This window comes from Gnatocerus cornutus, chromosome 8 (genome assembly GCF_029298725.1).
Source record: "Gnatocerus cornutus isolate USDA-ARS CGAHR chromosome 8, icGnaCorn1.1, whole genome shotgun sequence".
Classification (NCBI taxonomy): domain Eukaryota; kingdom Metazoa; phylum Arthropoda; class Insecta; order Coleoptera; family Tenebrionidae; genus Gnatocerus; species Gnatocerus cornutus.
In genome coordinates this window covers 11279959-11305512 of record NC_142240.1, presented here as the reverse complement: position 1 = coordinate 11305512, position 25554 = coordinate 11279959, and the positions used below count along the sequence as shown (strand labels likewise).

The following is a 25554-nucleotide window of genomic DNA, read 5'->3' as shown; positions in this document are numbered from 1 at the left end:
AATTAAATACGTTTTCTATAGAAATGTCTTTTATTCCTCTCACTTCACAGTGGATCGCGTGAGAGGCATCGATACAGTTTTTTGTACTTTTTTTACTACTTTCTCCATTAATTGGAAATGCACAAATGTTGGGATTGAAATATTTTCAGATTTATAGAGCATGGAAAAGCTAAGGTTAATACCAGTCTTGCCTCTCAAACTAAAATCAAACACCGGTGCGCGGAAAGAAATTTCAGTGAAATTCTATCTTTAATTGGCAAAAAATTATAGCCCCAACAGATGTAATTGTCTACTTTAAAGTATTTATTAACATTTTCTCTGACGTCATGACTTCCTCGCAGCTGAACCTAATTTACAAAATAAAAATTCATGTTTTGAATTAGTTATTACTTATGAATAAGCAAACATGATTTATCATAAAACCACAATGCGTGCTTGCCTTAATGCCTGTAATTTGTAGTGGAAACAACAAATGGATTAACAACACTTTCTCGGTTTGAATTTTTCTGGATCAGGTCTAGAGGTGAAGATTTATAGGAAACGGACTTTCGAGAATTAGTGTGGAGCGCTGGTTTATTTTTTTTTGCTGCTATATCTGATATCATCGGAGGACATCGACATTTCTCTAACAAAAATGTACTTCAACGTCTCATAATTACTCGGAAAACCGTGAGATTACTGCAAATTAGTAGACACTAGAAAGCAGAATTGTCACAAAAATCATTCGATTAAGCGGTTAAACACTCCTTCCAGAGGTCCTTTAATTAGCTCCGCATCGAAACATTTAGGTAAAATATTTGGAACAAAAAAATCCCTTCAAAGGAACGGATCTCGTCCATTAAGAAACGAGATTCTTCTCTTTGAAAGTCAGATTATTAACACATAAATTATCGTAGATAGTTCTCAAGTATTAAATTACTGACAAGTAGTGTTTCTATTACAGGAAAATATTCTGGCGTTTATGTGCACCAAAAATTGTTCAGACTTAGACAAAATAGACAACAATAAATAATTTGCTGTAAATACAATTGCATACCTCAATATCTACCTTTCTCTTGTAATAATAAATAAGTTTTCTCGCACATCAAAACGACAACAAGAAATATTCCAGATGTGTTGGAAGAGTTACATGATCAACTTTTTATAATTCGTATGTTTACAATTTTTTGCTGCATCTCTCTAAAAGGTGCAGATATAATAAGTTATAAAACTCGAAGCATGTTAAATAATTTCATTGGAAAATTTCTCAATTTGGGTTCAACGATGCTCAACAAAAAAATTAAACTTTTCCACCAAAAGTGATATTTAATTCTCCTGTAATGCAGGCAATTAATTATGCCCAGAGTTACATGTCGTCGTGGCTAGGATTTCAATTAAATTATGTAGCAGGAGACGCTTTATTTTTTAGGACGAAATAATTTCTGACAGTAATGATAATGAAAGTTTGTAAGTTTTATTTCTAATGTCTAAGTAATAAAATTTGAGAGCGTCACGCCACTTCTTTTAACATGACTATTATTATTAGCTTTTTTGAGCCAGAAAAAAAAAGTACTACATTATATCATTAAGACCAAAAAAAGCTTTTTGAGCTAAGCTTGTTTGTGGTTTATTTCAATCGATTGTGTAAATTAAAAAATACTCTATATTACTTATTAATTATTAACCCTTTAACTGTTGTAAACGTATTTACAGGATTTTAGTTTCAAAATTTCTCCCTGGAGCGCGAGTTCTGGTACTCCTGTATAACGTTTTGCCATTTTCCTCAGAAAATTCAAATAATAAGAATTTGAAATTTTGGGGACAAAAGTAAGCAGACAAGACGAGTCGAACAAATAAATTCACATTTACATGACCCGGAACTAGCAGTCAACTTACTTATTTTAAATGGAACATCCTATATTTTATTGCATTTTTTAATTATATATGCAAATTGATCAATTTCTGTATAATGAGCAATACCTAAATTGTATCATTTCTGACATATATTGATTTTTCAAAAAAAATAATTAAATTTGCAATACAAAAAAATATTTCCACACAAATTTTTGAGAATTTTTTATTTTTCTTAGACCACCAAATTTGTTTAGAAAAGATCCATATAAAATTGAATTGTTACTATAGCAAAGCATGCTTAAAAAATTGGAAACAAAAGAGTAAAAACATTTCTTTTTTCGGCATTTTTAGTAAATAATAGGAGTCCAATTAACGTGGCGATAACATAGATTAAAGGCTACTTATCTCGAAAAAAATTCAATTCTGTTATGCAATTTTTTTTAGAAAAATCAAGATCTCTGAAATGGTTCAATTTAAGTAACACATTGTACAGTCAACCTTAATTTGGATGTAGAAACTGAAAATATATAGGGTGTTTTATTTTAAATAAGCAAGTTGACTACTACTTCCGGCATAACCGGATGTATCACAAATATGTAAATATTGTCATTCGATTTGTTTTATTCGATTATTTTTGGGCCCGAAATTTCAAATTCGATTACAACAGTTAAAAATTCTGTAATTCTGAAACTTTTAACGGTACAGTACTGAAATTTGGAAAGGTTACTATATACTTTTGACTTGTTTATTAATTGTACCAAGTTATAAAATTACAGAGCGAATGAGGCAAAATTTATAAATTTTTACTTTTAGAAGTTTCAACGTTTCAGATCATTAATTTTACTTAAAACCGTGGAAACCAACATTTTAACGATCACCTTTCATTAATTGTTTGGTATAATCATTAGTTACCATATTATATCATATGGGAAACATTACAATTTTATCTGTTTTGGTAAGAGTTATCTAAAGAATGACGCAAATTTTATGCGCTTCAGTTATACACTCTTTATATTCAGGGAAATATTCCCATTTAATTAAAATGTTTACGATTCACACTAGGACTCTTGAAAGGTGTAATTCCATAAATTGCGTGATGATCGTTAATTAGTGCTACCTGAAGAATTTAACAACTTAAAAATGTGTTGAGCGTTGTCGAATTCTTCGATCTCATTTTTTATCTTGATTTCACTAACACTCTATGGGTACATCTTAAATGCATTAAAATGCGACTTTCACATGCAATAGTATCTTGGTCTTTAAAAAGGATCAGCTTTGGAATTTTCGATATCTCGGAAGACAATCAGGAACAGTTTACACGTCCAAGAAAACGTGATTATCACTTACCTAACATTTACATAAAGATAAAATAAATAAAATTTATAACTTTCTAGTCGATAGGTGGGCTTCTGTCTTAATTTCTTGTTGATATTGGGAGGAAATGGGCTATTGCAGGAAATATGGTAATCACCGCGTGGAAATGATTGAGTAATTAGTTCAACTATAGATGTAAGTCAAGATTTTTTTAATGACCAAAAAACATCAATTAAGTCTAGATCTGGACAGTCGTGCACTTTTCTAATAGAAAGGATGAAAAATTATCAATGCTGTTTGCATAAATCGCGTATCCACAATATGTTTACCCCACTAAGAACAAAGCCGTGATCACTATAAGTAGTGCAAACGAGTGAGAAGAAAAGGGGATTTCGTTTTTAACGTATAAATACGGGCTCTGGTAACAATAAAAATTTAGTACTGTCTGCGATTTCGTGCCAAAGCAAACACAATGAACTTCCTTGTAAGTATTTTCCCAAATCACAACTTTCCCTCTTCATTATTCTTCGTTAGATCCTAGCAGCTTTGATACACTTCGCTCATTGTGGTATCCTCGAGCAAGAGCATGGAGTTGAACACCATGAAAGGGCTACATCTTACCAAAACATCCACATCGAGCACTTCCACCCTGTTCCTACCTTCATCAAAAAGGAACACAGTCATTTACTCGAACATCCTGTGGCATTAGGAACGAGTTCTTCCAAGGTCGAGATCCATCACGGAGACAAACATGATCATGGATACGCTTTTGCTACTGCTGCAAACAACATTCATGGGCATGGGCTCGAAGACTTTGGTAAGGAGTGACATCTGGTCGATGCGAGCAGATTTCTAATCGATAACGTACTTTCTTGAATTTATAGGCGGGCACGAGGCTGTAAATTATCAAGTTCATGACCAAGAAGATTACTCGCAGTATCAAGGTCAGTTGGGAGAACAGGGGGCTGTTGATCATTACGCAAGTCTTCAGGGATATGGGGATGCGGAAGAAGGGCAAGTTCAGTACGAGCATCACGAATCGTAATTAGTTTTTCACTTTCATTGTAATTTATTAACTTATTACGTATGCAGAGTGTTGAAAGAGAAATTTTAAATGTCTACTGGTTTTTAAGGATGTTCCTTTGTATTTATTTGTGTCGAGAAAAATCGGTTTGTTTTCAATAAAAAATGATATAATTTAGTCAATTCTTTATTTAGAAATCAGTCTTTTGCTTCAGTTTTAGCCGGTTGGCAAACTTGTATCACACATAGACAATCACAACATGCACAATTCCACAATTTGACAAAATATTCCAAAAATTTTGCATGTAAAGTATTTTAGTTCAATTAACTAATTGTCAGAAAACCTAGTTGAAACTTTGCATCACAAAATTTTTAAACATGACAATTTTGCATACTAAACATAGACAACCACAAATTACAATTTCATTTAGTTAAATATAATTTCCATAAAATATTAGAAAAATTACTTAAGCAAAATTATTTTACGCAGTCTTAAGAGTAGGAGAACCTTTAAAATATCAAATAATTTCATACATAACAAAAAATCACAATTGGAAAAAATATATAAACATTCTGATAACGAATAAAACACGAATAAAATCATAATACATAAAATCTAAATAGTATATCTGCCAGCAGTTAATATACGATTCTAACACACAAAGCTAAAAAAGTATAAATACGTTTTGGTAGCTAAAATTAGTCAAACTGACATTCTCTAGGCCGACAGTACGAAGTGTAAAAAAAAATATACAACAAAATCGATAAGATTAAGGCCCAAGTGCATGTTCCATCATTTGCAAACATAGAGATTCTAAACTGTTTTCAATATCCGTGTTTTTTAAAACCTGCTTCTTATTCCGATCCTTCTTCTCAGTATCTTCAAATCGCACATGAAACTGACTTCCATTATTGCTCTTACAATTGTCAGACGAATGATTTTTGTACATTTCGACGCCTTTTGTCACGGGATATAAATCTTTTCTCAGTGTCACACTACCCACTGAATGTCTGTGAGGATTAACCGCAGTACTATTCTTGACATTGGGATACGATGAACTTTTTTGGGTGTGAGTTTCTTGAGTGAATGTTGAAAGGGGCACTTTGCATTGCCAACCGGATCTGGAATCGTACGTTTTAGTAACAATGAAAAACGGCAAGGAAGTGAAAATGTAATTATAAGCGCACTAAACACCGCTTATTAGCCGAGATTGTATGTTAATTCAAGTTGAAAGATCTGTTCTTGCGTGGAGAATGAGAAGTACAAGTTGTTATGAGGGAAGTTGGGTCAATTATTCCAAAATGGTCACGGATTGACTTTCAAACGACGCAAATTGGCGTAGAAAAATAATTTATTCTTGTTTAATCGACGAAAAGAAGTCTCATTTTTATTGTTATCAAACGAACATTATTAAGCGTTCGATGTGGTAACGATAGGTACCAAAAAAACGACAGTAATTCAATGAGAAAACGGAAAGTTACGTAAAAGTAAAAAACGAAGTGTGTGGATGGAGCATGTGCGGGGAGCAGGAATAAAACATGGAAAAAATAGATAGACATTACAGAATTACGTGATTTACAATTTTAAGCCAATTATATCACAGTGATAACAACACACACAATTCTGATTTCCTGAACTCACCTTGAATTCCCATTGTGTACCTTTTGCGGATACATCGTCACATGATTCCCTTTGGAAAGTTGTTCCTTCCACATGTTCAGTCTTCTTTTCTGTTCATCTGTAAAGGCTTCACAGGCGTCTGATCGTTCACATAGTGTGGCAAAAAGCATCAAACATTCATCTGAAGGCTGTCTCAACATCAACAATTGAGTACAAACTGAAAAAAAGATAATTAGAGACTCCTTAAGACAATAAAAACTGTTTATTACCTTTACCCATAACCTTTATAAATTGTGAGGGTAAATCCTCCCCATAAGTAACTTGTAGTGGCGTTTGTAAAATTCCCTTCAGCTTCTTTAAAGCTGAATTAAGGTCACCTCCATTCATAACTTCAGTCTCAAGTTCAGTCAACATTGTACTTCGTTCCTTAAGTTTAGCAAGGCTCAATAATAACTTGTGTCTGGCCCCTTTTGTGATACCAATCGCTTGTAAAGTTTCTTCTGATAAATCTAACATTTGCTTATAAGTGAGATTATGGAAAACCCAGTTATACTTGTGCAGTCTCAAAGATTTCAACCAAGATAAAATACTCTTCATTACAGGTAAATTACTTAAGATTTGAAGATCTTGTAGTCTAGTTTCTGAACTACTTGATTGCAAATTCGATATATTTAACAATAATGATTTATCATTTGATAACGAATAGCTTCTAGGTTTCTGCGGCGGTAGTGAAAGGTTTTCTTGTGAAGACCAAACTTCTTTTCCTAAGCTCAAACTCTCGCAACTAGTCTGTGCTGGTGTCAGACTGTTAGACCGTCGATTCAACCGAACCAAATCAGCATTTTCAGGGTTAGGACTCGTCGATTCATCACTGGATTCGTTCACAGGCGAATGTATAAAATTCTCGGGACTAACTCGATTTAGAACTTGTTTCAATAAATGCTTGAAGGTCTTCTTGTCTTCTTTATCAAAAGCGGGGTGTATAAAAACGTATGACATAATCTCAACACACTCATTATATATTTTACAAGGTGGCGAAATGAATTCAGACAAAACGCGTCTTATTGTCACTAAATACGAATTTGCTGCTTCTTTGTTACCTGGTCTGAGCAATGGCAAGTGCGTGAGGAGCAGTGTGAGTGCATGTTGAGGGTGTTCCATTAAGAGTCTCGCAACAAAAACGGAATTGTTCGCATTGCGCTCTAAAACCTGAGCTTCTGGCGTGTTGGCTGCAGTTATGCATTGTTCTAAGGCATGTTGCAAGAAACGGGCGTTTGCAAAAGGCAGTCCGGCCATCAAATAGTACAGAGCCACAGTTCGCTCGCAGCTGTCCCATTTGTGAAACTTGACTCGAATCTCATGTAGTTGTTCGCAAAACTCAGAAAAATCGCGCATTTGTGAAGACTCCATCGTTAAACTGAAACCAAAAAAATCAGTAAAGAAATCACCATTGGGTTTCTACATACCCGTTTTGAAACTGTCCCGGAAATGGGGCTGTCTTTACTTTATCATCACTTGAGCTCTTGTGTTACTAGCTCGAACTTATTTTATGGGTAAATAATAAATGCCCATTAAAATCCGATTTCGGATTCAGTTTCGTACACACCCAACAAGAACGAAGTTAGCTTCTGTCAAAAAAGGAACGGAGAAAAAGTCCCTAAAAAACGCGGCTCGCACTTTCAAACAAAAAACGCGGCACTGATAAAAATTGGAATATTCTGCCTTAAAATTACATCAAATCGTAAAACACAATGAGCCATGTAATCGCGACATAAACTACTACACTTTCACAAATTAATTAAATTCCCTGATTACAGAAACAATGAAATTTCATTTTGCTTTTGTACCAACAATGATTTCATTTGCCTGCGATTTTAATTAATGACGAAACATTTAGGCAGGTTAAGCAAAAATAATTGAACTTATGCGTTCATTACAGACAAATTTTGTCGTTTAACACGGGTCAAAATTTGATCTATTGAACTACTCGTGGGTAAGTCATTATAACTAATTATATTCATCTACATCGGAGAATTTGTGTCTACAACGTAAAGGCGTAAAACAAATTTAATATTTTAATTTGTTTTATTAATCTCATTACGGTCCCGTTAATTTGCGATAAGAAAATACAAAAATACAAATTGAAAAGTAATTTATTGCGGCCAAAAAAATATTAATTGAAATCTTCTGGCACTAACAACATAAAAATCTAATAACTATGACAGCGTTGATTTAAAAAAGTATCCTAGTTAAATCATAACTCCAAGCGATACAATAACTGAATTAAAATTGATATTAAAAGGTTTGAGCCGCCATGTCATCTGCACTGATCCCCAACATGGCCAAGTCTTCACTGGGATCATTAGGTGGCAGAGGAGGTGGTTGCAACGGCATCGTATGCGAAAGTGGTATATCGTCTGGTAGCGGTGGCTGCGGCGGTTGCTCTTCATGACCATACTCGTACATCTGTGAATACATGAAGTCCATCCCTGGCGGATAATATTGACTCAAAACACTATTAGAATCAGTATAAATATCATCCTCCTCGAGCTTCAGAGGACTGTCAGTCCCCTTTCCGATTTTAGGAGCCGGTGGAGCTTTCGGAGTCTTTTCCTCGCTGATTTTCGGAGGCTCTGGAGGATCAGGCTGTGAAACTTGAGGAGGAGGAGGCATGTTCAGAGGTGGAAAGCTTGATAATTTAGGGAAACAAACTACGTCGGGTTGGGGGAGGAATGCTCTTGCTAGGTTCCCTGGTTGGAACCGCGTCTGACGGGGGATATCATACTCCTCCTTCTTGATTTCTTTTCTTTCCACTTTTTCTTCAACTTTCTTATTTTTGAACAATGGCATCCTTCCTATAAATGGCAACCTTTTTGTTGGGGGACCTGGCGGTTTTTTCCTATCAGGAGACGGATTCGGTTCTCTGCCCTTGCTTCTGCTGCGACTTCTATGACTTTCTTGACTCTCCCGCCCGTTCTCTCCTCTGCTGCTGCTACTGCTCTTCCGTTCTCTATAACACAAATTTAGATCATTATTGTTATAATTACTAATGTACCTTAAATTTTGGCTATGACGACGATCCTCTTTAACAGGACTTCTCGGTCTTTCTGGACTAGGCGGCGTCGGAGTGCGTCTTTTCCTATAATTTTCTCTATCTCTGGTTCGGAATCGCACCTGATTCCTATCTTTGTCTCGTATCCGCTCCAATTCTGCACGATCACGTTCTCTCCGGTCACGTTCCGACCGTTCTTTGGCTTCCTGTTCATCCCGAGCTTTCCTCTCACTGACCTCCCTTTCTTCCCTTTCTTTTTCTCGTTGCTTCTTTTCCATTTCCGCGTGCTTCGCGCGTTCCAGCTCTTGTTTTTGCTTCATGCGATCCTTGAGATTATCCAACAATACTTTTTCTTTCTCCTGTGGTTCGCTTACTGTCATCCACTGATTAATTAGCTTGTCCTCGGGTTCCTTCATTTTTTGTACATCTTTACTTTTATTCATTTCTTCTTTCTTTTTGTGTTCGTCAACGAGACGTTCCAACATTTCCCATTTTCCTGATAAATCTTCGTTCATGATGGACTGAACTTTCATGTTACGCATCACAACGCGAATACTTTTGGATTTATCGTTTTGTTCTTCCTCAGACGAGGAATCTGAAGAACTGGAACTACTGCTGGTGTCACTGGAATGTTTTCTACGTTTTTTGGATCGCTTCTTCTTTTTCTTGTCCTTACTGCTGGAATCCATTGAAGATCGCTTGTTCTTGTGTTTTCGTTTCTTTTTATCAGAAACTTCGTCAGAATCTGAAGAACGGCCGTGCCTTTCACTGCGAGCCATTGCTTTGTCGCGGTCTTTCAGCCACTCGATCTCCCAATGAGGATTTTGCTCGACAAAGTTCTAGAGAAACGAGAAATTAAATTGCATATAAAAACACGAAGAAGTACTCACTGCATAGTTCTGAAAATGCGCTTGCGACTTGAGATGATGCGAAGCACAATGCAAATCGCCGATCCAAGTATCACAAAGTTTACAATACCAAGCCGGTGCGGATATAAAAAATTGTAAGCCTGGGTATAAAAGAAAGTTAGTTTGATCGTTTTGTTGTTTTCTTAGTTTTACCTCTGATAGGTATCCGCTTCTTGGGCGCTCCCTCGTGACACGGTAACTCTTGCTCTGGGGGAAGTTTGTGCCAGGGCGTGTTGTCCCCTACATCGTTCTCCTGGATATTATTCCGGTGCTTCTCATTTTGTAAATGCAAGAGAAAATCTTTCGCAGTTTTGGGAAACTCGTCACATATTCTACACCAATGCAATTCTGGATCGTAATGCATGTAATTATACTTGACTGTAGGATCACCTGCATCAGACTTAGCATGATTTTTGTGATGTGACTTTGGAGAGTCATCCAACTGTGCTTCTAGATCGGAAATCTTGCAGCCGTCTTTTATGATACTGGATAACATCTCAATGACGTTATGAATAGCTTTCATTTTAGTTTGAATTTCTTCCTGAAAAAAAAATTAAAGTTAGTTACGTGATTTTATGTTGAATAAACGAAGCTCAAACAGAATACATACTGGCCCTGATCCTGTACCTTAAAATTGAAGCAATAAATTCAGACCGAAACTACTACTGCGCGCTCTGCTGCGAAATAAAAACTTCCAGATTGCAAATTCTTACCTTAATTAGTAGAAATTAAGTATAGTTACCTGGAGTTTGACGTTTTCTTTGAGTATCAACTCCATGTCACGTTGTGAAGAGTTCTCTGACATGATTTCATGTTTTTGGTTGCGTAGAAGTTCAAGTTCTCTTCTTAACACCCGCGCTTTGCGTACATACTCTTCTCGTTGTTTTATCAATTGCGCGTTTTGAGCCTTCCTCTCTTGCGCCACAGCTAGAAAAAAACCACAGTCAATAAAGTGCCACAACACTATATTATTAAATATTTTTAAACCATTGTAGTAACGTCATGGCGGTCCCTTTTTTAAATATCTGAAACGCAGAATTATTCTGTCCTACGAAAATACAGATTAGATCTTCACTTACATTACATTACAGCATAATACAAACCTACTACAAATCAGTTTGAGGGTTACAACGTGTTTTAATGTGTAATTTTATTAAAACACTTTGTATTACAAGATGGTACAATCTTACTATACAAAGCTGCTGTAAGGGCAAGTGCGATCAGACTGGATCACCTCAAAATGGTAGTTTTAACGATTAAAGTGGCCAATTGCGAAGGGGCGCAGCTATAAATGTCGACACACTAACCTTCGTCTTCATTTTTTCCGTCGAAACTGGAACCACTTTGCGCTGCAACCGAATTAGCGTGGTATCCTCCAACAGGAGCCCAATTGTTTTGTGGATACTCCTCACCAGGAGGCACGGGTTGAACGTTCTAAAGTAAAAGAGTAATGTAATTTGTGACATTAATCATTCTTGTACACACACTTACTGTCACCTTAATACCTCCATTGTGCAAACTAATTTACTTATTATTATTTAAATAACCTCAGATGATTTTTGTTGATTTTCTGTAAAATTGGTGTCTTGTGAAATGTGCTCGACACAAACTTAACAGTAACTAAGACTAGGAGGAGTTGAAATACTTACCGTGCCCAAGTATTGATTTTGAGAGTACCCTTCATAACCATAACCAGAATTGTAGTTCTGTTGGTACTGTGGATAGGTACTTTGGTACCCTTGACCCGAGTACTGACTTGGCTGCTAACAAACTGCGGTCACTTCGTGAATATTTGAAAACAAAACTTACGTTATTATACATGGCGTTTTCCAACCACGGCAAAGAATCACCGAAGATTTTCTTGTTGATTATAATTTTTGTCGGTACTGTCACGTTAACAGTATAACCAGCTGAACCTTTATCAGAAGGACGCACTCTGCAAGAACCATCAGCCATAATGTAACAAACAATTACATCTGAAATTTTTGGACACATTCAAATTGACCGCCTGTTTCAAGGATTAGGACGCCATGAATTGCCGAAATTGGCCTCCAATTTATTCATAAAATTTCGAGTATAGAACCACAACTATCATAAATGATGGTAGTTCACAGTTTGAAGATGGTTCTAAAGCGAGGAATTTCGCTCTACCGTAGATTTATCGGTAAACTTACCAAAAGAAACATGACGATAAGCACAACACTACCTACGCTTCCGTTGGAAATACGTAACTAGAGTAACGGCTGGAAATAGAGGGCGATACTGGAGATAACCTTGTGGTGGCTACGGTCACAAATCGCGGGATTTTTTTAAAATACAACAATCCAAAAAAGTATTATTTAAATCGATAAATCCAAACTTGTTTTATTCTCAATTATTGTGTCTTTGCATACGCAACATTTTCAATCATTTTCATATAAATTAAAACTGTTATGAAAAAAATAATTACATAAAATATGAAGCTTATTGGAGTAAAAGTCGAAATCTACAATTTCCGAAACATAACTTTAAATCATTACGAATTAGATGTTATAAAAGTAAAAAAATGATAAAAAGGTTTCGTTTTTAAAGGAAATTAACAAAAATAACAACATTAACAAGTTTGTGTAATTTCAAATGATCAAAAAACACATTAATTTTTTTCTTTGTCATATTTATGCCCCAGTTATCCCCCGACTAACACACTAATCCAGTGGAATTTTTGTAAATCCGCGTATTACATTTAGGTAATACGGATCTGGATTATACGAGCCAATCAGAAGCCGCCACACTATAAAACAATCAAGGTGTTCGTGATCAAAAACAGCTGGAATTTGACACATTCTACGCATGAGCAACCCATCAATTGGCACATGGAAAAACTGACGTGGACGAAAACCACAAGAGTATTTTTAAAATCAAAGTAGATTATTCTCGTTATTACTTTAACAAGACTAATGCACAGAACATAGGTGAGTTACTTTTATTCATACTTTTACTACAGTAACGGAGTAAGAAATCATGTTGACTTTTATAACCTCAATATTTTCGGCATTGTTCACTTTCCAAGTATTCTGAATTTAAAGAAAACGGCGTGATGTGGACTACAATATTGTGTTTTTCAGGTAACAATATGAAGATCACACTTGGATTTGTTTGCTGCCTCCTCAGCTTAGTTGCATTCAGTGAGAGTTTGGCTGTAATGTCAGTTGATTTGGGCTCAGAATGGTTCAAAGTAGGAATTGTCTCCCCAGGAGTCCCAATGGAAATAGCGTTAAATAAAGAATCAAAGAGGAAAACACCGGCAGTACTGAGTTTTCGTGATAACGTACGTACTTTTGGTGAAGATGCCCAAACAGTAGGTATGAGATTCCCTAAAAATTCCTACATGTACCTGTTAGATTTACTGGGTAAAAACATCAATCACCCTTTGGTTCAATTGTATAAACAGCGGTTCCCTTACTACGATATTATAGAAGATAAAGAAAGGGGCACACTTCTGTTTAAACACGACGCTGATGTCTATTACAGCCCTGAAGAATTAGTAGCGCAGTTACTATCTAAAGCTAAAGAATTTGCTGAGCAGAGTGCAAGGCAACGTATCAAAGAATGCGTCATTACGGTGCCCGGCTATTTCAATCAAGCCGAACGTAAAGCTTTAATACAAGCGGCCCAATTAGCTGATTTGAAAGTCCTACAATTAATCAACGATTATACAGCGGTGGCTCTAAATTATGGAATTTTTAGAAGCAAAGACTTTAACGAGACTGCTCAATATGTGATGTTTTACGATATGGGGGCGTCTTCCACCACTGCAACGTTAGTTAGTTACCAAACCGTGAAAACTAAAGAAAAGGGCTACGTGGAAACACACCCACAATTGTCCATCATTGGTGTTGGTTTCGACCGCACCTTAGGAGGACTAGAAATTCAGTTGAGATTAAGAGATCACCTCGCGGAACAATTCAACAAGGTCAAAAAAACCAAAAACAACGTCTTTGACAACCCTAGAGCCTTGGCAAAACTGTTTAAAGAAGCAGGAAGAGTGAAGAACGTCCTCTCGGCAAACGCCGAGCACTACGCTCAAGTAGAAGGCTTATTAGATGAAGAAGACTTCAAAGTTTTAGTTACCAGAGAGGATCTAGAGAAGTTAATTCCAGACTTGATTGACCGAGTCGGACACCCCGTCGAACAAGCTCTGAAAACCGCACATTTAACGAAAGACATCATCGGGCAAGTAGTCCTCGTCGGCGCCGGTACCCGCGTTCCTAAAGTCCAAGAGATGCTTCAAAAATTTGTAGGTCAAGATTTAGCCAAGAACTTGAATACCGATGAAGCCGCTGCCATGGGAGCCGTTTACAAAGCCGCAGATTTGAGCACAGGCTTCCAGGTCAAGAAATTCCTGACTAAAGACGCGGTTCTTTATCCAGTCCAAGTAGTATTTGAAAGAGAAGGTTCGGAAGGCGTCAGATATGTTAAACGAACACTTTTTGGGCTTATGAATCCGTACCCACAGAAGAAGATTATTACCTTCAATAAATACACGACTGATTTCACGTTCGATGTTAATTACGCCGATCTGGAGTACCTTCCCAATAACGAGATCGCTAATGTAGGATCTTTGAACATTACAGAAGTCTCTCTGAAAGGAGTGGCCGAGGCCTTCAAGAAAAACTCCGGAGACAATGTGGAAACTAAAGGAATTAAAGCACACTTTGGTATGGATGAGTCCGGAATTTTGAACCTAATCAGCGTCGAATTAGTAGTGGAAAAAACAGTGATCGAAACCGAAGAAGAAGGTACTTTCTCAAAACTCGGAAGTACGATCAGCAAGTTGTTTGGTGGTGAAGAAAAATCCGTCCAAGATGAAGCAGAAACGACCAAACAAGAAGAAAACGTCGAGGAAAAACCAGTGAAAGAAGAACCCCCGAAGGAAGAACCTAAAAACGAAACTGACACGTCCAAGAAGAACACAACAGAGAAAGAAGCACCAAAAGAAGTCAAACCTAAAGTCATTACAATCAAGGAACCCATCGAAGCTAAAGAAAACTTCCTAACCGTCAACAAGCTAACAGACGACCAGTTTTCCAAATCCGTCGAAAAGTTATCCAAGCTCGACAAAACTGAGAAAGAACTAAACCGACGCGCTACAGCTCTAAACAATCTCGAAAGTTTCGTCATTGACGTCCAGAATAAACTGTACGAAGACGACTTTGCAGCTGCCGCAACAGAAGAAGAAGTTAACAAAATCAAAGAGTCGTGCTCTGAAGTCTCCGAGTGGCTCTATGAAGATGGTTCAGACGCCGATGCTGATACTTACGAAAAGAAATTAGATACTTTGAGATCTTTGACCACGGATTTGTTCAAAAGAGTTTGGGAGCACAACGAACGACCAGAAGCACTGGGCGCTTTGAATTCCATGTTGAATCATTCTCAACACTTCTTAGCGACTGCCAAGAACTTGACCAAGACTACGAATCCTGAGAAAGATGTTTTTACTGATGCCGAAGTGGAATCTTTGGAGAAGTTGGTAACCGAAACGGAAGATTGGCAAGGGAAGATGATTGAAGAGCAAAACAAACTGAAGAAGTACGAGTCTGTTAAGTTAACAGTGAGATCGATTACCGATAAGATGGGTGCCCTGGATCGAGAGGTCAAGTATTTAGTGAACAAGATTAAACTTTGGAGGCCAAAGAAAGTCGAGAAGCCCAAGGAAGAGAAGGAGGCTGAAAGTAAAGACGGGGAGAAAGAAGCCAACGCAACAAAGGAAGAGACTATAGAAACACCAGAGACGTCTACGAATTCCAGTGAGAATCCCGAGGAAATTAAAGCCACGAAAACTCAAGACGGGGAACCACCTCATACAGAGCTTTAGTTAGTGTAATTTATGAACAGTTTAGCGATTTATGTTGGAACGTTGGGTGAATGAAGCACTTTTCATGTTGATACACTTTGTTCATTTATCTTTGTATGAAATTTTGTGATACTTACCTGAATTTTGTAATTATTTTTTTAATTTTGTTAACGATACGAGATTCATGTAGAAATCATTCCAGGGCGGTTTAATTTATTGTAGAAATTACAAATATATTTATTACTCCTTAATACAGCTTTATTTTTGTTACTGCAAGTACATAATACATACTTAAAATCGTTAGCACAATATGTTTAAAGTCGGAAAACGATTATATAAATTGTATGTATCACAATTTCTTAATCCCATAAAAATACCTCACACCATTATTAAGTGGTAAAAGACAAGAGTACAAAACTACATGGCAGTTTTATTTTTACATCGTTTTGCTATCAAGTTATAGCAAATTATCACAATTATCGCTACGTTTTATCTAATAGCTGCTACAGAGCTTTAATAAAGCTATCAACACTGGTTGTATCTAGCGTACAACAATTATGTTAAAGTTTAGTCGTTAATGGAACATAATGAGGATTTTATCTTTCAGGTAGTTTACTTTTCTAATTACGGAAGAAACGACAATTAGTCCGGTTTCCGGTGAAATCTAAGACAGACCTAGCACACGGAGATCTTATCTCTATGAACTAGAACGAAAAAGTCTTAAAAGTAATGTCATCAATACAACGATTGAGGCTTTAGAATTTGTTCATTCCGTTTCAACACTCTTTGAAGTTAGCAGCCAAAACTATAAATTTTTACATACTTATGGCCACTGAAGTACAGTTCCAAAAACAAAGTTAATCTACATCTACGTTGCCTTAATAAAACAAGTGATTACTTCTCACTAATTTTCTTCTTACAGTCAATAATAATCTCATCTCCGGATCGAATGTTATAACTATAGAGCTGCTTGCTCGGATACTTCATTTCTTCAGGACCCTGAAACTCTCCGTTAAAACTCCGATAATTCATATTTTTACAACTCACTTGAAGGTCTTGGTCGACATAAAATAATCTCATCTTCGCGGCGGGAAACCCAGCAAACGGTTCAAGTTTCGTCTTCAGATCGCTCACAGTTCTGTAAACGTCCACGGATCGAACTTTGCTGTTTGAACCACAAGTGAAGGTGACTTTGACTCGTTTTTCTGGTCTTAAGTCGACGTTGACCAAAGGATCGAGTTTACCATGGATGGCTACCAGCTCGAAGTATCTAAAAGGAAAGTTGAATTTTTCGTATGGAAGATGTTAGAGCAGACCTTTCAGGACGATCGCTTTCGGGCTTCTCCATGTAGTATCTAATGAAGGCTCTTTCAGCGTCTTCGCGTTCATCGTTGCCGATGACATCGCCACCGTTGAGGATCCTCACGTTTGGTAGGCGCGCTATTAGGAGTTGTCTTCTTTCGTGTTCTGTGTATTCATTACTTTCCCAAAGTGGACAACCCTGAGAAAAAAAATTAGAGAGATTAACGGTGGTATTGTCATACCTGTATCCTGACGCATTGCAATGCTGGAAACTTCGACAAACGCTCAATGTCATCCCATGTGGATAATTGCGTGGAATTTAGATTTATAAATTTCAGAGTCCTGAAGCTATCATGAGGCGACTCTTTCGTATTTCCGGATTCACATTCACTTTCCGAGCGTTCGTAATTTCGATTGCATGTTACGTCTTCTATTTCTATATCAAGAGAGTCAATGGGACAATCTGCCAAGACGAGAGACTCCAAACTGGGAAATGCGTACCCCAATTTGCATACTTCTTTCCATTTATCCACCGGATTCCCGTTGAAATGTAACTTCCGAATGCCGTTATGCTTCTGCTTCTTGTGGTCAGGTTTGGGACAAAAGCACTTAGTTTCTTCGTCGGCATTGTCGTTCGTCCCGCATTTACACGCGTCTTCGTCACTCGACAAATTGACTTTGTTATAATCATTCATGCTGAGGTGTAATTCCTCCAGTCCGGGAAGATGATCCAGAATTTGTTGGACGCTTTCCCACTCGATGTACGTGGAATTCAGGACAAGATTCCTGAGTTGTTGCCACTGTAGATTCCTGTCGACTTCCACGTTCTTTAGAGGCGTGTTCAATTGATTAAAACTCAGATTAACGAACTTCAGCCGAGGCATTTGTTGAAGGATCCCAAAGACCTGAAACGGAGAATTAACACTTTCATTAAGAAGACAAATTTTACCTCTGGCCAGTCTTTCAGTTTGTTCTTAGCGAGATCGAGCTCTTCAACGCAAGCACATTTGGCAACTAAGGCTTCTTTTTCTCCGGCAGTAGCAATATCGCAGTCGTTTAGAACTAAAAGAGAAGGAACGATGGTGCGTGGAGACTTGCAAGGCACGAAAATGGCCACGGAGATGCCTTCGTCTTCGGAACCTTCCGATTCGGTGGAACTCTCTCCATATTTTTGCTCAAGGGCTTCGAGGAGGGAAGGCATTTTAGTCAGATCGTCTGCAAGAGAAAGCGAAAACTGCGATAAACACTCGAAAGATAACTAGTAACTACGCAAAAAATGGTTTTAATTATCTTATCAATTTGCAACGATCTAGATAATGATGACAACGAAATGGAAATACGCGTGATGTATTATAATTTTCTTTGTTCCTAAAAAAAGGAACAGCGCAGTTTTTCCTCATTTCTTTGTGTTTTTGTGTTGTATTTTGGCTATCTGAATCAGCGGTGCGGTTATATTTAAATAAGGATTTTTGAGTATAAAAACTCCCCTGAGTCACAATTATTACCCAGTTCCTCTTTATGAAACGACCTTATTAGATTCAGCATATCGTTAAATTTAGTTATCTTTTTTATAAAGTCAACTTTGGTCTACTTTAGTTTAAATTAATAATATCGAAGAGATTTATTGGAATTTCGTTTATAACTTGATTTTATTTTAATACCAAGTCCGTTTAATTCGACCTAATTTGATGTAAGATAATCTGATCTAAACCGAATAAGTTCGGTTTCACTAGTTTTTCCAAGTCAGGACTAGTCTATTTAAGTCAGAGTTTTCTAATCCACAAAAATAGCCGCAGTGAAAGTAATGATCTTGCTCTAATATTGTGCGGCTTTAGGTCAGAAATATAAAACTAATACCAACGTGATCTTTGGTGGGTGCCAATGAGTAGGTTTCTACCTAAATGTCAGAAATTGCTCGATATAGTTCCTCACTCTACTATTCCCGCTGTATTTGCATATTCATGTACGGACAAAATACCACTTTTTTATAAACAACACGAGAAATGCGCAAATTCTTAGAATATTAGTAGTGAAGGATATTTTCCAGTAGTAAAACTTCAAACGGTCTGGGTTATCATAATAAAACGCGCAAAATGAAAATGAAGGTTAATAAAATTCTAGAGAAGCGTTGTTGGGTTGTAAAATTCGCAAATAGTGTTTGTTCACATTCAATTTGTTCCGTTTATGACTACACGCGTCTTATTATTTTTTTAACGACGCAATTTGTCGGAACAAAAGTGTGTCGCGAAAAACCAAAAGTCGGTTGGTTTTTGCAAACCGTTGTAATGCGTAGGGGGCAGAATATTTATGTTAATTTGATGATTATAAAACCTTCCTTGCGGAGAAATTGTAAATAAAACAACTGTATATTGATTAAATGAATGGCAAAAGAAATTGACAACCGTGTGGGTGGCCCCAAATTTGAACGGTTACTTCTAAGAATTTTGAAATTTAATTATATAATTAAAAGGGGGTTGACTTTTAATTTACAGGTGGATGTTGTAAAAAGTCTCAGTTTAATTTAGACATTGCTCCTGTTTATATTTTTAGACAAGGTTACTAGGTTGCTGGACCAACAAAGGAATCGTGAGAATCATCTACTGATCCCTCTGCAAACACCGAAAAATGTGTTAACAAACAAACCCATAATCCATTCAAATGGTGTAATTTGCGTCTAATTGTTGTCAAATAACCAGTGAAACATTTCATGAGAATGAGACATTTCTCTAAATCTCTTCGATTTTTTACATTTAGAACCAACAATAACATTTCTCAACAAAATCGCAACATGGTCTAAAAAAAGCAAATCTGAAATTGGCACGGCATATACATTTTCTTAACCAGCACAACAGTCCAATTTAGCGTCCAAAAATAAGCAGCACGTTTTCTAATTGGGCCACACATGCCCTCACTATTACGCACGCAGTTATCAAATATGAGTGAAGGTCGTGCATTAATGATTATCAGCTGGTTTTAAACTAATGAGCTCGTTCTTATTCTTATCGGATTGAAGTCTAAGAGCGTCACGAATTGAGACGTAATAAATTGGCCCAATAAAAAAAATTAGTACGGCCCTGCTAAGTAGCTTTAGACTTGAAAAGGGTTGGCACCCCTGTTTTTGCATTGAATACCAATTGTTATTTATTTTCTTTATTTTTTACCAATGCAGAAGGGTGAGAGCTGAATGAAAAACAATTGGAGACAAATTTTGACATTTCCAGGTTCAATCAAAGACATGCCCAAGCTAGTTACAGGGTCATTCACATCATTATTAATGAAAGGTGGCTTTGCATCTTTGAACGTAGGTCTTGGTGATTTTTTACAGTGATGCATGGGCGTAGGAACATCTGGGGTCATGGGGCATTATTGATTTATTTATGTTTGGATTGCACGACTGAGTTAAATGTCACATTAAAAAATGATCGTGAGGTGTAATAAGAAACACGTATTTTAACACGGTCTGAGCAATAGATTTAAGTAAAATCTGTCAACACAATCATTTGTTCTAAATTCTCTTCCTTGTGTTGGCACCCTTGACTAACACTGACGATATTTTGGGATTTGCAACAGTGCGCTCGCTAGTTTTAGCTTCAGAAGTTGTAATTTCCTATCGTTAAATCGTTACCATATGGTTAAAAGTCCACTTTCGATTGTTACGCATATTCTAACATAAAGGACGATGGCGTTTTAATGGTTTTACGCACAATGAGCATAACCAAGCTTCGACTTCAATTAATTCAACAAAATAAATAATTTTGGCAAGTAAATACAAGGTTGTTGAAGTGTATTCACTTGTTGATTACATTAGCATACAAACATGCGAGATTTCAAATCGCCCATTTTAAATTCAAATAAGTTAAAGCTGTTGTCATCGCGACTTGTACGCCACTGGTAATAATTGCACCATGCAATAACTTCCTGGTTTTTGCAACCAACATAACGAAATAGAAACTAATTGGAAATGAGGCATGAAGCGTTGCCACCGTCCGACATTTTACATTTTTATTTCTAGAAAGATGTTTTCCTGGTGGAACACTAATCCCAGTACAAACCATCTAATTGGTCATGATGTCATGAACAATAGAACAATATCCCAGCACACCTCAAGGCTGTCCAACAGCAGTGTTTACATAACAAACCGACTATGCGCGATTCTCTCCGTATTTACCCGAACAGCGTCCACCTGCAAAACAAAGGACCCTGCGTCGATATCTGGTACCTTTTTATTGCTGTAGAAATCCGTTTTGGAAAATTGACATCCCCAGTAGGCGAGGTTAATCCTTCGATTGGCACTTGTTTCAGTCGGATTTCACCTATACAGGGTGAAACGTTCACTTGACCCGATCGAAAAAAAATGAATAGCGGAGTGAAATACAGCGCTGAGCATACACCAACCACATCACGTCACTGCTACGCGCTGACTGTGTTTTGTTATTGTGATCAGCTGGGCTGGTAATTCCGCCAGCTGATCTGGTGCTAACTTGATTTCCTCTACCACTAGATTTAGATGTTTGGACCGCGATGATAATAATAATAACAATAACAAATGATGACAGCATAATTTTTCCATCATCTAATCTTGAAGGCAGTCTCTGCCTTGAACTTGCAGCTGCAGCAAAAGAATCAGCAGATATTATAATGCAGTCGAGCAGGAGACAAAAATAAAAATATCGAGTAGCCCAGCGCCTCCACCAGAAGTAGTCAAACGATCGATAAGGTGCGGGGTGATGGTAATGCCGGTTTTACACATTGTAAAGGTTACAATTATATCACACGAATAAATACATGTTGAAATGAATAGAAATTTAATATTAGAAATCGCGCAAATATTAAATTCATTTATTTTTGGATTATGGTGATGTGTTTTTGGTCCTGTGTAATACTGGTTCTAGTTGTGTCTGTTTTCTACTCTCAGCCCGTTGTGCAATTAAATGTCAAAGATTTTAGAATTTCAAATGTCACTTTATCATTTGTTATTTATGATTAAACTAATTGTTTGATTCGTTTTTTAATTAATTAGAAGTAAGTTCTTACAGATAAAGCACAACATGAAATAAGCAACCACCTACGTCTGCGCCTACTTCTTTAGGAGTCGCACATCCTAGTTGCCTCAGGCGTATTCAGATTTTTGCTGCAAAACTTTCGAAGTACCGCAAAGTTATAATTATGGAATAAATTAATTAATGAAATTAACACTTACCTTCCGTTTCTAACGGCAAAAGTCGAAGAAATTCCAACATCTAAATTAGCACTAATTAAACTAAACAATTTTGATCATCTGACCTAAAAATCAAGATTATTTTTTTGTTGATGTCAAGTTGTCAACATGTCATTTGCCAAGCGTTACAGTATTCATGTTTAAATCGAGTCGCCAAATTCAGTATTTTTATTGGAAAACTTTTCAAAGAAGATCCACGCATTGCAAAGTTTTTGAGTATAAATCATTAACTCGAATATCCCATCGCACCTGACTTTGCGCCCAACAATGAGAAAAAGTTCAACCGGTCATCTTCCAAATTTGGAAAGACTGGTTCTGACCACAAGGCCGGTTCAAAAACTATTCGAATTTTTTGCAGACGGAGTTGTGTGGAAACTTACCGCGCAACACTGTTCTCTTAAGGAAAAGTGATTAACATTTCACTTTGATTTTGAAATGTAAAAGTCACTAGTTGTCCTAAGGAAGGTCAATATTTTCTTGGAATTAGGTTTAAGAATCCTTTTGTCCCCATTTCACGGTGTCTAATTGTATTAGCACCACCCACCTCATATGGAAAAGACATTGAACTCGGCGACGGATCCGTAATGCGCATATTATAAGGTATGAAAGAACGTTGATCTAAGGGTTTGTCTCCACAATGACCGACAAAACGAAAATCGATTCAGTCTGTCTATGCACCATGCGATGGCATCTCTTTATATTCCACTTTTAAAAAATGTCGTCTTATAAATTATCGTTAGAAGAGCCTCTATTGTGGATTACGCTTCGTTCCATTATTTTCCACATTGATAAATCTCTACTATTACTCATTATTCCGATATAACGAGTTCTTGGTGGCTCGTTGCAATTTATTACGTTTTATTTAATGGACGAAGATGCAAATTGAAATCTGCACTGTAGGAGGATACATAAACTACGCATTACCATGACTAGACGTGCCAAATAGATGGGACTAAGGTCAATTATATTTCGGAAGTTTTTACAGGCATGTTAACATTCACCAGACAAGTTTTTGCGTTTATATCCGCGTTTTAAATATGTCACTTATACATTATTAAAATCATTGAAATGTTCCAAGGTTAAGACAATTTATTTGTCTGCCAACATTGAGGACGATAATTTCAATAACATTTTGAACATAGATCACAATTTGATTTAATCAATCGATCGATTGCGACTAGTTTTTCTTAAATAATTTGAATGGAATGTTAAGAAACACGCAATAAAATGTTGTGGGTTTGAGCAAGCCGGCTCAAACTAGTTTCAAATTCTCAGTTCATGTTGGTAGCCCCGATCTGGATTAGTCATAAGAAATGTCAACTGTCAAGACAGAGCTACCAACATAATCCTTGAGTTCATGGATGTTTTTGCAACGATAAATTTAGTTTGATTTTGCTCGTTATGCAGGGTTGAGAAATCGAACGGATGCGGATTGCGCTTGAACTACATATTTTTAATAAGAAAAAATCATTTCATTTTAAATCAATACAAGAGTTCGAGTTGTTTACGAAAGACTAGAAAATAGTTTTGTTGTGATTATGAAAGCAAACATAACAAGTCCAAAAAACGTTAGAAAATCGATTTATAAAGAGTCCGGGAAAGACCCGACAATCTTTTTCGCGGAACTTCAATTTAAACAGCAATTAGAGTTAGTCATCGCAAATAAGCTAATTTCCCAACGGTCCAAGATTTCAAAAGTTTGAAATCCTGCAGCCTTCGCTGCTTAGTCATCACCAGCAGGACCGTTCCTCTTAACCGCTTACATTTTGCTCACCTGGTGACAGGAACGTGTGGGTTGCAATTCTGCATTCTTCATCCTGCATTCGTCTAGAATCACTTAATTAATATTTGAGGTGACCTGTTCACTCTTGTCTGGTTTTTCCTTTCGACAAGTATAATTTGTTGTAAATTACGACGCAGTAATCAAATGATTACACTGTATGAAGACGTGGGAAGTGTTTATGTTTGAATACGGTTATTGAAGTTTGGTATCGACTTGGGGTTAAACATGGGGAAAACGCATGCTTCATTTAGTTGATTTTTTCCAGAACTGCCTTGTTTTTATCGGTTTTTGATGGGGAGTCAATATTTTATAAGCGCGTTATAGTAATCGTAATGTTATTAAGATAATTGTTGGAAAATACCGAAAGGAGTTAGTGTTGATTTAGGACTGTGTTTGCCTTGAAACGGTTTCATTGTTGCCAGGAACGGAAACATAAAAAAATAATTCGGATCTTCAACTTCGACGCGTTTGTTAACACTGCGCCAACTCTCTTGTTTTTCAAAACCTATTCATGGCACATTTTTATACAGTTGTTAAACAAATTAATTTTACGCGGCTCGTTGGCTCAGTTGGTTAGAGCGCCGCACTGTGTAACAAGGACGGAGGTCGTAGGTTCGATCCCTACACGGGCCCATTCCTTTTGACGCGGTTTTGTTGGGGTCTTACACACCCCTAATTCAAAAATTATTTTTTTTTGCATTTTCCATGTATATTTATTACAGTTCCATATTTTTTTAATAATATCCCCAAGTAGAAGAATTATCTGTCACATACATTCCTCCTTTTCCGGGAGAAAAAACATTAATTTACTTACTAAATATAAACAAATTTTCTTTTCACGTCTTAAACTTTCTACATCGAGATTTATACTAAATAAAAACCAAATTAATTTCGTAATTTGCACCACAAATGATTTTCGATGTGAGCATGTACCTATCACTTTCAAAATCAAAAACCGTAACGAACACGATTACTCAGTCATTTCACGAGTGTTAACGAAAACAAGCGAGTAACATTACGTTGACATTATTTTAATTTTCCGGACTAATTTCAACCACTAAAGCTGAAATGCCTGAAATTCTGTCCGTTGCAAAATAGAAGGAGTCCACTAAATTTCAACTCTCTTTACAATGGGGATGTTGTTCGACCCTAAAACCTGACTAACTAACGTTTATATTTAGTGAGAAAATAAAGGGCTAATTGGGTAAGCCAGAACACAACCGACGGTATAAACTAGAGAAAATTAGTTTTTCTTACTTACATTTTCAGAACGTGCATTCCGCTTTGATCGCTTCACTGTTTCACTGGAAATAGAAGAGTTGTATAATAAAGACTCACTTTTTAACGGCAATTACGAGCATAATAACAATGAGATTGCGGCTTTCTTCTAATTAATTATTGTTAATTTTTCCGGCATCGGAGAATTGTGTGACTACACTACACGATGAATTTTGAACTTGTGATGATACGGTAAAACGACTTAAAATTTGAAACAAGCTCACTTTTGCCTTGAGGTTGATTTTTATTTTAAAAGTCAGCGAGGGTATGCAACTAACAATACACGCAGCAAAATTTGCCATAGCATCTTATCTCATTTTTGTTTTGACTTAAGTCAATATTTGGCGTATAAACCATTACTTAAGTAATTAGTTTTTGATATATCGTAG

At 36.6% G+C, this 25554-nt stretch overlaps 5 protein-coding genes and 1 non-coding gene across 13 annotated transcripts; 3 read left to right on the top strand and 3 right to left on the bottom strand.

Annotated features, from left to right (window-relative positions):
- The first annotated feature begins 3469 nt into the window (after positions 1–3469).
- Positions 3470–4296, top strand: LOC148169812 (uncharacterized). Its single transcript, XM_088043782.1, has 3 exons — positions 3470–3631; positions 3682–3964; positions 4032–4296. The coding sequence occupies exons 1-3, from the start codon at positions 3620–3622 to the stop codon at positions 4190–4192; spliced, it is 456 nt and encodes a 151-aa protein (XP_087899908.1). The 5' UTR covers positions 3470–3619; the 3' UTR covers positions 4193–4296.
- Positions 4297–4343: 47 nt separating this feature from the next.
- Positions 4344–7433, bottom strand: smg (sterile alpha motif domain containing protein 4 smaug). The gene is made up of 4 exons (XM_088043781.1): positions 7258–7433; positions 6061–7208; positions 5813–6008; positions 4344–5292 (listed from the first exon to the last, which is right to left on the bottom strand). Exons 2-4 carry the CDS (start codon positions 7199–7201, stop codon positions 4941–4943), a joined length of 1689 nt encoding a protein of 562 aa, XP_087899907.1. The 5' UTR covers positions 7202–7208; positions 7258–7433; the 3' UTR covers positions 4344–4940.
- A 493-nt stretch (positions 7434–7926) lies between these two features.
- On the bottom strand, positions 7927–12018 carry LOC148169810 (uncharacterized). 4 transcript variants are annotated; one of them, XM_088043267.1, is made up of 9 exons: positions 11926–12014; positions 11561–11727; positions 11401–11514; positions 11059–11185; positions 10494–10678; positions 9905–10292; positions 9734–9852; positions 8847–9682; positions 7927–8801 (listed from the first exon to the last, which is right to left on the bottom strand). In XM_088043267.1, exons 2-9 carry the CDS (start codon positions 11705–11707, stop codon positions 8087–8089), a joined length of 2631 nt encoding a protein of 876 aa, XP_087899393.1. In that variant the 5' UTR covers positions 11708–11727; positions 11926–12014; the 3' UTR covers positions 7927–8086. The 4 variants fall into 4 exon arrangements, with proteins under 4 accessions (XP_087899393.1, XP_087899394.1, XP_087899390.1 ...); XM_088043268.1 differs by having other exon boundaries at positions 7927–9682; positions 11561–11687; positions 11926–12018; XM_088043264.1 differs by having other exon boundaries at positions 7927–9682.
- A 523-nt stretch (positions 12019–12541) lies between these two features.
- On the top strand, positions 12542–15835 carry Grp170 (hypoxia up-regulated Grp170 co-chaperone protein). Its single transcript, XM_088044055.1, has 2 exons — positions 12542–12702; positions 12856–15835. The coding sequence occupies exon 2, from the start codon at positions 12864–12866 to the stop codon at positions 15603–15605; it is 2742 nt and encodes a 913-aa protein (XP_087900181.1). The 5' UTR covers positions 12542–12702; positions 12856–12863; the 3' UTR covers positions 15606–15835.
- Positions 15821–25358, bottom strand: mlt (tubulin folding cofactor E like protein mlt). 5 transcript variants are annotated; one of them, XM_088044061.1, is made up of 6 exons: positions 25243–25358; positions 25149–25191; positions 17836–18101; positions 17129–17791; positions 16901–17085; positions 15821–16854 (listed from the first exon to the last, which is right to left on the bottom strand). In XM_088044061.1, the coding sequence occupies exons 3-6, from the start codon at positions 18085–18087 to the stop codon at positions 16479–16481; spliced, it is 1476 nt and encodes a 491-aa protein (XP_087900187.1). In that variant the 5' UTR covers positions 18088–18101; positions 25149–25191; positions 25243–25358; the 3' UTR covers positions 15821–16478. The 5 variants fall into 5 exon arrangements, with proteins under 5 accessions (XP_087900187.1, XP_087900182.1, XP_087900184.1 ...); XM_088044056.1 differs by lacking the exons at positions 25149–25191; positions 25243–25358 and adding an exon at positions 23879–24090; XM_088044058.1 differs by lacking the exons at positions 25149–25191; positions 25243–25358 and adding an exon at positions 22087–22240.
- TRNAT-UGU (transfer RNA threonine (anticodon UGU)) lies at positions 24442–24520 on the top strand. The gene is given in 2 exon segments: positions 24442–24479; positions 24487–24520. It is a non-coding gene; the product is annotated as a tRNA-Thr (tRNA).
- Positions 25359–25554: the final 196 nt, after the last annotated feature.